The 12,335-nt window shown below is 47.4% G+C and overlaps 1 protein-coding gene across 1 annotated transcript in view; it reads left to right on the forward strand.

Moving 5' to 3' along the window:
• The window catches only part of LOC144113474 (bromodomain-containing protein 7-like), a 115,761-nt gene that overhangs the window by 29,005 nt on the left and 74,421 nt on the right, over positions 1 to 12,335 (forward strand). Inside the window, exons 8-9 of the mRNA XM_077646564.1 lie at positions 6,387 to 6,462; positions 6,627 to 6,734. Of these exons, the coding sequence (XP_077502690.1) occupies positions 6,387 to 6,462; positions 6,627 to 6,734 (184 nt within the window). The remainder of the gene's footprint in view (positions 1 to 6,386; positions 6,463 to 6,626; positions 6,735 to 12,335) is intronic.

The raw sequence follows: 12,335 nt of genomic DNA on the forward strand, positions 1-12,335 counted from the left end.
CCAGAACTTGACAGCAGTTAGGCTTGTCTTCCTGCCGCCGAATGTTACAGCTGTGTCGCAGCCTATGGACCAAGGCGTTATTCTGCAAGCGAGGAAGATTTATCGCTGCCATTTGCTTAAAAGGACCTTGTTGTGCTATGACAACGGTAAGCAATATTCCGTGGACCTACTGGGTGCCATTTGCCTAATCGTGTACGCCTGGAAGCAGGTGGCGGGAGATATGATCAGGCGTTGCTTTATGCACACCGGTTTTTCCAAGCAACAAGATGACAGTCCTGAGGATGCATCTGATGCCAGCTGCACACTGGATGATGAAGGAGAGTTATTGTGTGCGCGCATGACCGACTTCGACGAAGAAAACGGCGGCGGGAGCAACGGATTGACCTTTGCGGACTATTTGAGCGCCGAACTTGATGTCCAAACGTCTTATGCCGACTTGGAAGGAGAAATATGTGACAACGGGCCTTACAGCGAAGGTGAAGGCGATGTTGAGCCCGCCCGAGCACCAGCTTTAGCTGCAGTCGTCGAGTCGCTGAACGTTGTGCGCAGTTTTGTGGAATGTAGCGGCGGTAACAGCGAATTGCTGCGCACTGTAAGCAGACTGGAGGACGCAGCCTACGGTGCGGCTAACTACCGCGCCAAGCAGTCGCGCATCGATGACTACTTCAAGTGACCGTTTTTCAGGCGAAATAAAGGTGCAGTGTTGATACAGCCACGTTTCGTACGTTTATTTCTCGTTTTTCGTTCATTTTTGATAATTCGAAAACCCGGTTAATTCGTTAATTTTTCGTGGTCCGACGGACTTCGAATTAACGAGGTTCTACTGTACGTACACAAGCGAGGTTGCCATTTTGACCTGTGTCGTGTCGGCTGTATCGATGTGTGGCGTGGTGTTATCGCGATGGCACCAAGCAGGAGATGCCACTACAGTGCCACTTTTACGCGAAAAGTTGCGATAGCCGCAGAGGCATCGTCGAACCAGGTGAGACAGGTGAGACCTGTCCAGGTGAGACAGCCCGGTACCTTCCATTTCGCCGCAACAACGCTGAATGAGGCTGAACGCTGACGTCAGTTCAACGGCTGTGCACGGGCGCATCTCTTCTGGAACATAGTTGTCCTTGTCGTCGCTGGAATTGCCTTCTTGGGCGCCAGCTGTTCCAGCCACAATGTCCTCATCAGCTAGGTTAGCTACAGCCTGAACTTCGCCATCAGCTTTGATGAAGTCCTCTTCATAAATTTCGAAGCCCAAGTCCTGTTGGCTTTGAAGTCTGTTCGGAGTATTCCAGCTTCCGCAGCAAAGACCCGGGCTTGTTGCGTGATCATTTCGCATGTCATTAGAAGGGACCGATCACGTATTTCGGTGACATACGCTGTAAGCTTGACCTCCAGCTCCAGAAAGCGTCCTGACTTCGGCCCGCGGAAGCCTCTTCGCTTGGAGTCGCAATCGAAAATTTTGTCTCGCTGCTTCCGCCACTCCCGCACCAACTGTTCAGAAACGTCGAACTTGCGGCCCGCCGCGCAGTTGTTGGTTTCTTCGGCGTAAATGATGGCCTCCCTCTTGAACGCTGCAGTGAATGAGCGCCGAATGCTTTTCGAATCTGGAGAGCGCATGGCGAAGCACGCGGCCGGCAGTCGAGTCAAAAGCACTAACTCCAAGCACCACCAAACAAAGAGTGATCGGTGTCGGGGCATCGGCTCTTCCAGCAAACATCGGCATTCCTCAGAAGCGCCGCTGTTACGTATTGCGCAACCAACTGAAATAGCGGCTGTTCCATCAGCTGGCGACACTCCCGGGCGCTGGCGCAGACTCCGTGATTAGAACAGCAAGACAGCGGCCCTTCCCGCGAGAAATGAAATTGGTTTTGGGGGAAAGGAAGGGGCGCAGTATTTGTCTCAAATATCGGCGGAAACCCAGCTGTAAGGGAAGAGATAAAGGAGGGAGTGAAAGAAGAAAGGAACGAGGTGCCATAGTGAAGGGCCCCCGAATAATTTCGACCACCTGGGGATCTTTAACCTGCTGTACTGACATCGCACAGCACATGGGCGCATTTGCGTTTCGCTTCCATCAAAACGCTGCCGCCGCGGTCGGGTTCTAACCCGGGTATCCTGTTCAGTAGCACTGAACCATCGCGGTGGGTAACGGTGTGCGCAGTAAAAATAAAAAATGAAAAATCCTGGCCAAAAAGCCCGCGGAATACCTGAATGCTACGCTTGGAGCCGTAGAGCAAACAAAAACTTCTAACATCGCAGTAGCATCCCTGATATATTGTTTTTCTTGCTTTTATTGGCAGTTCAAGGTTTCGTTTCGATTGTAAGTCGATCCCCCTCACTTCGGAATTTTAAATTTCAAAAAAAGGGTCGACTTACAATCGTGTAAATACAGTAGTTGTGCCAGTCATGAGGCGCCACGGGGACAACCACCGCCTGGCTCTTTCCGGTTCTCTTGTCTCCTCCACCAGTGAGGAGGCATTGCCCTCACTTGCGACCGGTTTGACTGGTTTTCTCTGTCTCTCTTTCTCGAGGAGGCATGGCTTGCAAACATCACCGCTCGCCTCCGTGCCCCGCGTTGTGCAACCAGACATGCAAGTGTCCTTGGGGAAAGCTCACCTTCCAGGGGCCCGACGCGGCGTTTGAAATATCGCACGGCCGGCGAAACTGGAGTTCGATAAACTGTGCAACTGTCCTATACTTTTACATGGTACTTTCAAGGGGATAATCTCTGTGTTTGATATAGCCAATAATTCGAAATATGTTGGTTCGATATATCCAGTTTCGACTGTATACTAATTGGAGTTAAAGCATTCATGGCAACTGGTGACAGCTCAGCCCTGTACTCATCGTCATCAGATTCCCTGCAGTTGGGCAGCGCTCATAGTTTTCATGCAGTGGATTCATCAGTGTATAGCTTTACAATGCCCGTGTCCTGATCCGCACAAACGAAGTCATCTCCGGCGAAATCCTGTCCTGTCATCTGTGCATCAAAAACACGGTGCTACAAATCAATATGTCTAGATGCACGGATGTTCAACAGTGTTCTCAGTCGTACCTTGGCCTATAAACCATGCTTTACTGAAGCAATTCCCGATGCACTCCGCAGTCAGTCCCATGCGCATGGCCTCAATCATTTCCACAATAGCGTACAAATATATCCGTATCAAAACATCTCCATCTGGTTTGTAAGTTGCTACTAGCATAAGCTGGATGATGCTCCTGTCATACCGTATAAACGCCTGTAAGTGCCGCACCCGAACTTTCTACGACCTACGCGGAAATAGCCTTCAAAATGCACGTGCCGTGGCCTCCATGATCAGCTCCGGCTGGGAGCAACGGTGCACTTGATCGTGGAGGCCGCGCACGTGCACAGGAGCTTCCAGGTTCCGCCCACGGATGGCGCCTGAAGCCACAGCTCATCATCATCATTATCATATGGATAGCGGCATTATCTGATGCCGCTGTCCATATCGGCGTCAGTATCACCAGCTCTAGCTTTTTGTGGCTGCCTTTCATTGCTTTTACCGTAGTTGTGACTTTCGTGTGTCGCCACCGAGCGTTGCAATTTTAGCACGATGGATAAGCATCTTAATAGCTATACGGCTGGGGAGTTTGCTCTCGAACACGGCAAGTGTGCGGCGTGCAGGAAATTCGACGTGGCCGAGAAGTGCGTCCGACGATGGTGCAACCAAAGGGATGCATTGAGGAACACAAGCTGCAAAAAGCACGCTTTCCGAGGCAAGCCGTGCAAGTTTCCTGAACTGGAAGAAGAGCTGCTCTGCTATGTGGTGGAAGTGCGGAACAATGGCTACGCATTGATAGCGGACATGCTGCGTGACTTCTTGTGGGATGAGCATGCACCAGAGCACAGCACCAGCTCGGAGTCGGAAGACTCTGCGAATGATGATTGAACGTAGAATAAATGCTGCTCATTCCCTGATGTGTTTTTATTTGAAAAAAGTTTTTTTTTTTGCACATCGCCTGTATAAGCAGCATTCCGAAAATTGGCCCTCGAATCGGGGAAAAAAAAAAGTGCAGCCCTTACACGCGTTCATATGGTTATAGGACACTTGAGCGCGTGAATGACGCCGATGTCCAGTGGCTGGATCTTTCACTTGGCATTTGGTGGAAAATGAAACGTTGTCACCACAGCCATAAAAGGAAACATGAGGTGTGTTGCAAAGTTGTCAAGCATGAGTTGGGGCTCGCCTTTTGTTCGCTATGTCATAATTGAATGCAACAAGCCACTTGGTGACGAAATCGTACAGCATACCCATCGCGCCGTTGGAACTTATGCCTGGTGTCATGCTCGTCACACAAAAACACGAAGTCAAGCGTTATTGAGCGCTTTCTGTTCGGATTGTAGTGTACGAAAAGGCAGCTGCCAAAGTAATGCAGTGTGCGAGACTTGCCGATTGCAAAAGGGCCACCGCCGGTCGTTGCCATTCATCCTCGTGCAAAGTAGGATGTTAATGCAAAAGCTTGCGTGTCTTTCATCAGTGCACGTGTCGTCTTTCAAGGCACGCGTTTTTGACAGCAGCACTTTACAAAACTGTGCCATTTTTTGGCAGTATCTCACCTTATTTTATTGCATTTTTGGGTCCCCACGTTTACTGGGGGAGGGTGTCACGGTCACCCGGAGACCTGTTCCATCTCTGCAGTTACCCGAAGTGCGAGTTTTTAAACTGTGGGGCCGAGTTTACGGCGCCTCCCCGTTCGTTCTAACAGGGTACGCTGCCGTGGTTGTTCGTGGTTGATAAGATGCAGTCCCATTGCCGTTATGCATATATTGATGGTAGCACCACCTTCATTCATAATAAGTGAGCGTTCGTTGTAATGTTGTAAGTGGGCTCGACTGTATATATGTGATATCAGAGAACCTAACACCCACAGAAACCAAGAAGCATAGGGGGATTTTTTTTTTTAATTTTTGATGATGATCAGTGGATATTATAGTGAATATTTTATCGCTGAATGATAATTGATTAGAAAGCTGGAGAAAAAACAACCACATGCCACCGGTAGGAACCGAACCCACGACCTCCGAATTATGTGTGTGGTGCTTTACCAACTGAGCTATGGCGATGGCTGTCAGATCTTTTGCTTTTGGGGGTATTTATGTTTGCGTGTAACCTAACCTTGAGAGTGTTCACCAGCGCCACCCTCGTCCATAGCGGCGGACGTAGTACGTCCGTCCTGTATTACCGCGAGTGTGACGTGGAATGTCATTGAAGCTTTCACGATATTTATGTGGATAAGTGAGAATACATTAGGGACCTACTAGGGACGTGCTTCTTGAGTGACATGCTGCTTAGCGAGCAGTGCTCTAAGCATTGCTAGGTCTAACTGGCTTCGCATCAAAGTTATTGCAGACGGTGCTTTAGAATTAGCCACTGCCTATTATAAGTTGTCTAATCCTGTTACCAGTGCAGTATAAATAGAATAATCGCTCATTAAAATTAAGGTACAGTCAGTTGGTTTCCGCAACACTTTCAGGAGCAAAACGTGCCACGTGAGGGTTGCTGCTAGGCTTTAGTTAGATTGGGTTCACCTTACAACAGCAGTGTGGCGTGGATAATAAGTGCAAGAGACCGCAGGCCACCCTGAAGCACAGCCCACATTCACTTTGTCACGCAGTTTTACGGCGTAAGCTGCCAGCAGGTGCTCAAGGCTGCGCAAAATGGATGGCCAGTAGCAGGGGTGTGACACGCATTTTGATATATTGAACGACCATTGCAGTTCAGTATAGAGTGCAACTTTTCTATACGTTTACACAGAATTTTCAGCGGGATAATCTGTGTGTTGGATATAGCCAGTCGTTCGAAATATCCGGGTTTGATATATCCAAGCGCAGCTGTAATAAGGGTTGATGTTGACATGAAGATGCTTTTCGCGAGGTCCTGTTGTTTCATTCTAACCTTGGATTGTGTTAGGTTAGTGGGAATTGAAACTTTTCACCTGATGAACCAGTAAACTTTGACCGAATATCCAATCTATTAATCTGTTCTTTTGGTCTACTTGCAGAACATCTGAAAACAAAATGCATGTTTTGCATCAGTTGTTTTTTATGGTAAGGTATTGATACTGTGCAGGCAACATCATATCAGGGGCTCATGTATTGTAAAATCATTTGTGGTGGCAAAGCAGTTTACATTTTTTAGTAGCAGAGAGTATCTTTTATTGGGAATCATTCCTTCTGTGTTGAACGTACATGCTGGCATGATGTTGAAATGACTGCAAGTCAGTCGCATTCCTATGAATGGCACTATATGTAAAAGGCTCATGACTCTGCTAGGCTACAGGCAACAGTATGTGTCATTATATTATCTGAGCATCGGCCAGTGAACTAAGAGACTGCATGTGTGTGATGTCCTGCTCTACTTGATATTTTGCAGTTTGGCTTCTTACGACAAATGGATGATGGAAGTACTACTCTGGCCATATTAAATCCGGATTATGGAAGTTTGAAAGGTAAACTAGATGCTTGCTGACACTGTTTTCAGTAGGATTTGTGCCAAACATTTTCAGAGCTATTGTTCACTTTGGTCACATTAAGATTCCTATGTGATGTATTGCTTTACGTTATATAAGGCACACTTTTACATGTCATCATTTTTGTTTTTGCGTGATTTTAGGGCCAAAAGAAATCAAGGTTAACTTGGAAATGCTGGTTGGAAAGCTTGCTCATGGAACTGGAACTCTTATGGATTTCAAAGATGACATCAAGAATATTGCACGACCAAGTAAGGTGCTTTAAATTTTCTGCTAGTCAATAAGTTGCACACATACAGTCGAGCCCACTTATAATGGCCGCAGTTATAGCGAACGCTCGGTTATTACGAACGAGGGTGGAGCTACCGTCACAATATCTATTACGGCAATGGGGCTGCGTCTCAGATATAACGTACTACCGCAGCCGCACAACTCGATTAGCGCGAACGCGAAGGCGCTGTAAACTCAACCTCGCTGTCGAAAAATTCACCCGTACCGCCGACGCCACAGGCGCGCCAACCCCCTCCCCGCATTCCTTCACTCTTTAGCCCATCTTACCATTTCACGAAAAAAAAAAACAGGCACACCAAAAAGCAATAAAAACGGAGCACTGGAACTGCAAAACGCAGGCCTACTGCGCGCCGACGTGCACTTCGGCGTTGTCACGTGGTATGGCTAGATTGCCCAGATGATCACATGGCATGCGTCGATTTCCCAATCAGCGCTCCGCCTTGTGTGCTGCTACCGTGAGCGAGCAGCGTGCATTTGACGCATTGCTCCTTCGGTTGGACAGTCGTTACGCTCTCGTGGTCGAACAGTCTTGCGATCTGACACAAACGGTTTTGTGGCAACGCGTCATTGACGCGCAACTGACCTACCTGATGTTGCTTGGAATGACTTCGTGGGTGTGGACGATGACGCTGAGATAGCAGAGCCATGCACTGACGAAGCCATAGAGCGTGAAGTGCGAGCAACCAAAGGCAAAGACTCCGACGAAGACGTCGAGGATGATGACTTGCCGCTAGTATCTGTGAGCTACTAGCGGCGAAAGCTGTTAGTTACATCGCGTCCCTGAAACAGTTTGTTGCCAGCAAGGGCCTTGGAGAGGAGCACGTGGCCGCTCTGGACAGGCTAGAAAACGCCGTAATAGGGTGTGCGTTGAAAAAGCAGACGCAGGTCACAGACTTTTTAAGAAATAAACGCTGTCTTTGATTGGTTTTGGGTTTTCATCTGTATAACATGACAAGTCCACTTACTATGAACTTCGGATATAACAAGCGCAAACAGCTTGACCGTCAGGTTCGTTATGAGTGGGCTCAACTGTATAAAGAAAAAGAAAAAAAGACCTGGTTTCGTTTTGGATTTGCGTTTGAGGCAGGCCAGCTGGGTTGGCTACTGTGACATTGCTAATGGCTTTAATATGATGCATTAAATGTACATGGTCAGAGACAGAGGGCACATTTTGTTATCATAGAAGCTAAACATATATCAATGTTAAAATGAAAATCTGCAAGTGAAAGTTTATGTTGACAGAGAACTAAATTATTTGTAGCCTAGCTGAGTTGTGGTGCTGTTAACAACCAGTGGAGCATCGATTATACATCCACCATTGATGTGATGACCTGCATTTTACGACCTATTGGCGCAGGCTCAGCAAGCCTCCACAGAGATGATGCATTGAAAGTCTCGATTATATGATGCAAAATTGTATGTGCCTTGCTTCATACAACGGCTGGTGGGAACCGCCTGGAATGAAAGAGGCTGGTGGAGTACTTTAGTGGCAATTGTCATGTTACCCCAAGGGTTTCTGAATCAGAATTAAGGTGGAGACGTGATCGCATAATGATGCAAACTGGCGCACGACTGCCTGCAATGGTGGTTTCGTCGGAAGCCCAGACTTTTCGTATGCTAACTGTGGTTGTCGATGTGAGGAAGCGCTTGCCTGGCTCACTTTTTTGTCCTCTTTGCTGACTATGGCATCACAGAAATAATTGTAGTCATTCCAGCATATTATTGCACTGGCAGTAACCAGTAAGATTAGACCTTTTGCGATCAGTGGTGGCTAGATTGAAAGTGGTTTCTGCTGCGGCTTCAGTACAGAGCATGTTAGACCTATTGATACCTAGCGAGCAGCGCACTGTTGTCCAGTGGGCCACACGTCATTGGAAGCTGCCAGCATCGGTGCACACCAGTCCTGTATTAATGCCGCGATTGCGTTTTTTTTCTCTCTCTCTCTCTTTGGTGAGAATGTTGATTGCAGACACTGCTATGTAAATGGCAAAGTGACAGCGATCCATCCTTGATTTAAACGGATTCAATCGATCGGACTGGCTGGATTATTTGTTCTTCGTTTTCCCTCGGTTCTCCATTGCCATTGAAGTGGCCTACAAAGAAGAATGTGCAATCGCATCGAAAACAGGACAGCTGCAGCGTCTGCCGCGGCTTAGACGACGCCACTTTCGGTGCGGACAAATGGGGGGGGCCTGTTCTTGCTTTGTGCAGCATGTGCATTCGTCCGCAGTATGATCTTCAGCTGCGTTGCACTGTCTGGTACCATTACATGAGGTGGTGAGGTCATGATGAAAGCACGACTCTGGCTTGGATATAGTCAAATATTGTTGTTTGAAAGCAGAATGTGGGGAGCAGCGACATTCAAGATTTTGAAAGCCAGTTTTTCGCAGAAAAGATGTCTTTTTGACATTGCAGATTTTTCAGACTTCGATTATTTGGACCATTTTCCGGATCCCGCTGAGTCCGAAAAATCAGTCGGCGACTGTGTCTGATGCCATGATTATACGACGGTTCTATGCAGTCCTCTGAAAGTCATATAATTGGGGTTATACTTTGTTAAAGCAAAAGCCTTTAATGGCTCATACCTGCGGCCACAACACTGTCTGTCCGTCTGTTACGCTGTTCAGCAACTCGATAAGAAAAAAATTTTTGTGCACGATGGGATTTGAACCACCATTCTTTCCTTCCACAGCCGAGCGTGCTAACGACTACTCTACTAAAAAAAAAATTTTTGTGCACGATGGGATTTGAAGCACCATTCTTTCCTTCCGCAGCCGAGCGTGCTAACGACTACTCTACTTCCTGCCAACGCATATGCAGTTCTGCTTGTCTAGGACGCTGGAGAGTGTTTGCAGAAAGACGTCTAATCAGACGGATGCCTCCCAAATGCCCTCTAGTGTCTCCAGCTTTTAAGATTACAAACAATTGTGTACTTAATCAACACCTTAACCACACATCAGTGACACAAGCAGCAACACTGCTCTAAAGGCTTTCGCCTCACCACATTTTAGGTCAACAAAGTGCCCCCCTGAATTTTTTATTTCGTTTCTGCCTCTTATTGCTCTTGTTTGCATTTTTTGTCTACCTTTGTTGCATGCGAGGTAGATGGGTGTGCATGGTTTCTAAAATTACATTTTCATTGTTACCTCTCTGTCTGCCTCTCTGCTTCTTTGTATCTGTTCTTAATGTAGTGCATGTTTCTGAAACATAGTACAGTTATCCCTTGTTATAACGAAGTCAGCGGGACGGTGAAAAAATTCGTTATAAGCTTTAATTCGATATAAGCGACCACCCGAGAAAATCTAAAGCAGTCTAGCTTTAATTGCTCCGCAATGGCGAGGAAGTCAAAATACAATGTATTCAGGGAGCAAAAATTTATTTAGGTGCAAAAAAGGCAGCGAGCTTTGACTGTTTCAAGTTCTTACCAGGTGCGTGCAACCCCTGCTCTAATCTGACCAAGCATTGCACGAGGCCGCGGTCGCCGCCCATGCATTCAACCTTCGGGGTATTTCGAATCGCGAAGGCAGTGGCCGCTTTCATGCGCGGGGGGTGGGGTTGTCACGGAAATGCCATGGCTCGAGTCTGAGGTTGTGTTTGTTGTGCTCAAAAAACGATTAGCCGTTCATTGTAGGTACGCAGTGCAATCATGAAAACTGAACGGGTTTGCAGTAGGGGTTTCACATGATTATGGGCAGTTTTTTTTCCCAAGGTGTAGAGCTGTGAAATTTGCAATTGAGTTTTTCGGCGCACCGTTGTCGACGACACTGCGCTAATTCTACGGTTCGAGTGTCAGTGTTCGCGCAGCGTCCCATCCGCGCCATTGACGGATGTCTAGGAACACAATTCAATGACCCTACCACGCATTTAGACCGTCTGTCTAGTCTGATGGTGCGAATCAAGCAGACTGGCTCGAGAAAATCGCTGGGAAAAACTGTGGTTGCGTTGTCCTGCCATGTTGACAGCCCGACTCGCCGCTGGCGACACTCAGATTTTTCGTGTTTTCGGCAAGTTATCGGTCGATTTGCACCGTCAAAAGCGCAATGAAGCTAGCGGCTGTGTTTTATTGCGATGCAAGCCAATTATGACGAGCAGCAAGCAAATTTCTAGACCGGCTTCCCCAAAGTCGTCTTCCCGATTTGTTAACGTAGCTCCTTGTGTCGAACACGGCAAAGGGCGTGCGACCAGCAGTCGCTTGCGACCAGGCAGCAGCTCGACAACACCATTGTTCACGCTTGCAAGAGCGACCTGCGGGTCGCCTTCTCGTTTGAAGCGAAAACTCTCGGAAATGGCGTTGTTCGTGCGCTTTCGAGAGTTTCGTCTGCTTTGGCCGATATGAAACACTTAGGCTTAGCGACGACTACGGCAGCCAGGGAGCAGCTCAGTTTGCTGCCGAAAGCTCACCTCGCTCGCGACTCACAAGTGTGAATGGGCTCATAATCGGAGGGACACTTCTTTTGTGCTTTTTGGCACGTTTCAGCGCCAGAAATGTTCTGTAGAGCGGTAAAATTTCGCTCATTGAGCGCACCCCTTGGAATGCTACGGCGCAAGTCTGCCCGCGGTCTTTTGGCCACTTTTTGGCATCCACGAGACCGCGGTTTTCTGCCATCGCAAAGCGTCACGAAAATTTTATTTTCGTTTGGATTCTATCACTGGGGACACCAGTGATGCGACTGCGACCTATTCGGGCGCTTCCGTTCGCATCGTTTGTAAACAGCTGGAGCACTCAGCACTTGCTTGGTACCCGTTACTAGGCAGGTCATCGGTCGTAGGTTTGGTACTTTTGTGGCCTGTTCTCTGCCTTCCCGAGGCTAATTCGTCGGCGGTATCAATTTGTCACTGCATGTGCAAAGGGTCGCCGCCGCGGCCGCGATGCCTCCGCTCACCACTTCGCTCTAAACGGGTCAAGCTCTTCGTGCGCTTCGAGTAATGCGGCTTAAAATGCATGCGTTTGGGTCGGGACCGGAAGAAATGTAGAATAAAGCGATTTCGTTATAATGAGGGATTACTGTATATCATAATGATTGAAGACTACTTCAGAAAAATCACTAATTAATTTTATGTACGTAATTTCTAGCTTGGACAATGGTACTCATTTTTAATTGTGTGTTTGATGCATGATAACCTGTGTTGTTTATGTGCCATTAAACCCAATACTGCGACTATTTCAGACAAAGTCATTAAGCAGTGTCTTGCAGTAAGTGATTAACTATTTATCACAGTGTGCAGTTTAACATGTTCTCTGTGGCAAAGTATGTTTTTGACTATGAAGCATCAACAGATTTTCATTTTGTTGGCACTGTTCGTGAGTGCCATTTATCATAGTGAAAAGTTATTACTGTATTTACTAGCATAATGTATGCACCCCATTCTTTTGGCGCACATTCTTCTGCTGATGACAGTGAATGCTTGACAGTGCCCATTTTTTTTTTTTATGCCGGAATTTCGGTTTTTGTTGCTCCTCTCAAGCACGTTCCGACATTGCATTAGGTATTACGTCACTTCTTGAATGCTGTGCTCACTAAGTGTCATTTTCATTATTTCTTTATCGCAAGTGTTGGGTA

This window comes from Amblyomma americanum, chromosome 1, assembly GCF_052857255.1.
Source record: "Amblyomma americanum isolate KBUSLIRL-KWMA chromosome 1, ASM5285725v1, whole genome shotgun sequence".
Classification (NCBI taxonomy): Eukaryota; Metazoa; Arthropoda; class Arachnida; order Ixodida; family Ixodidae; genus Amblyomma; species Amblyomma americanum.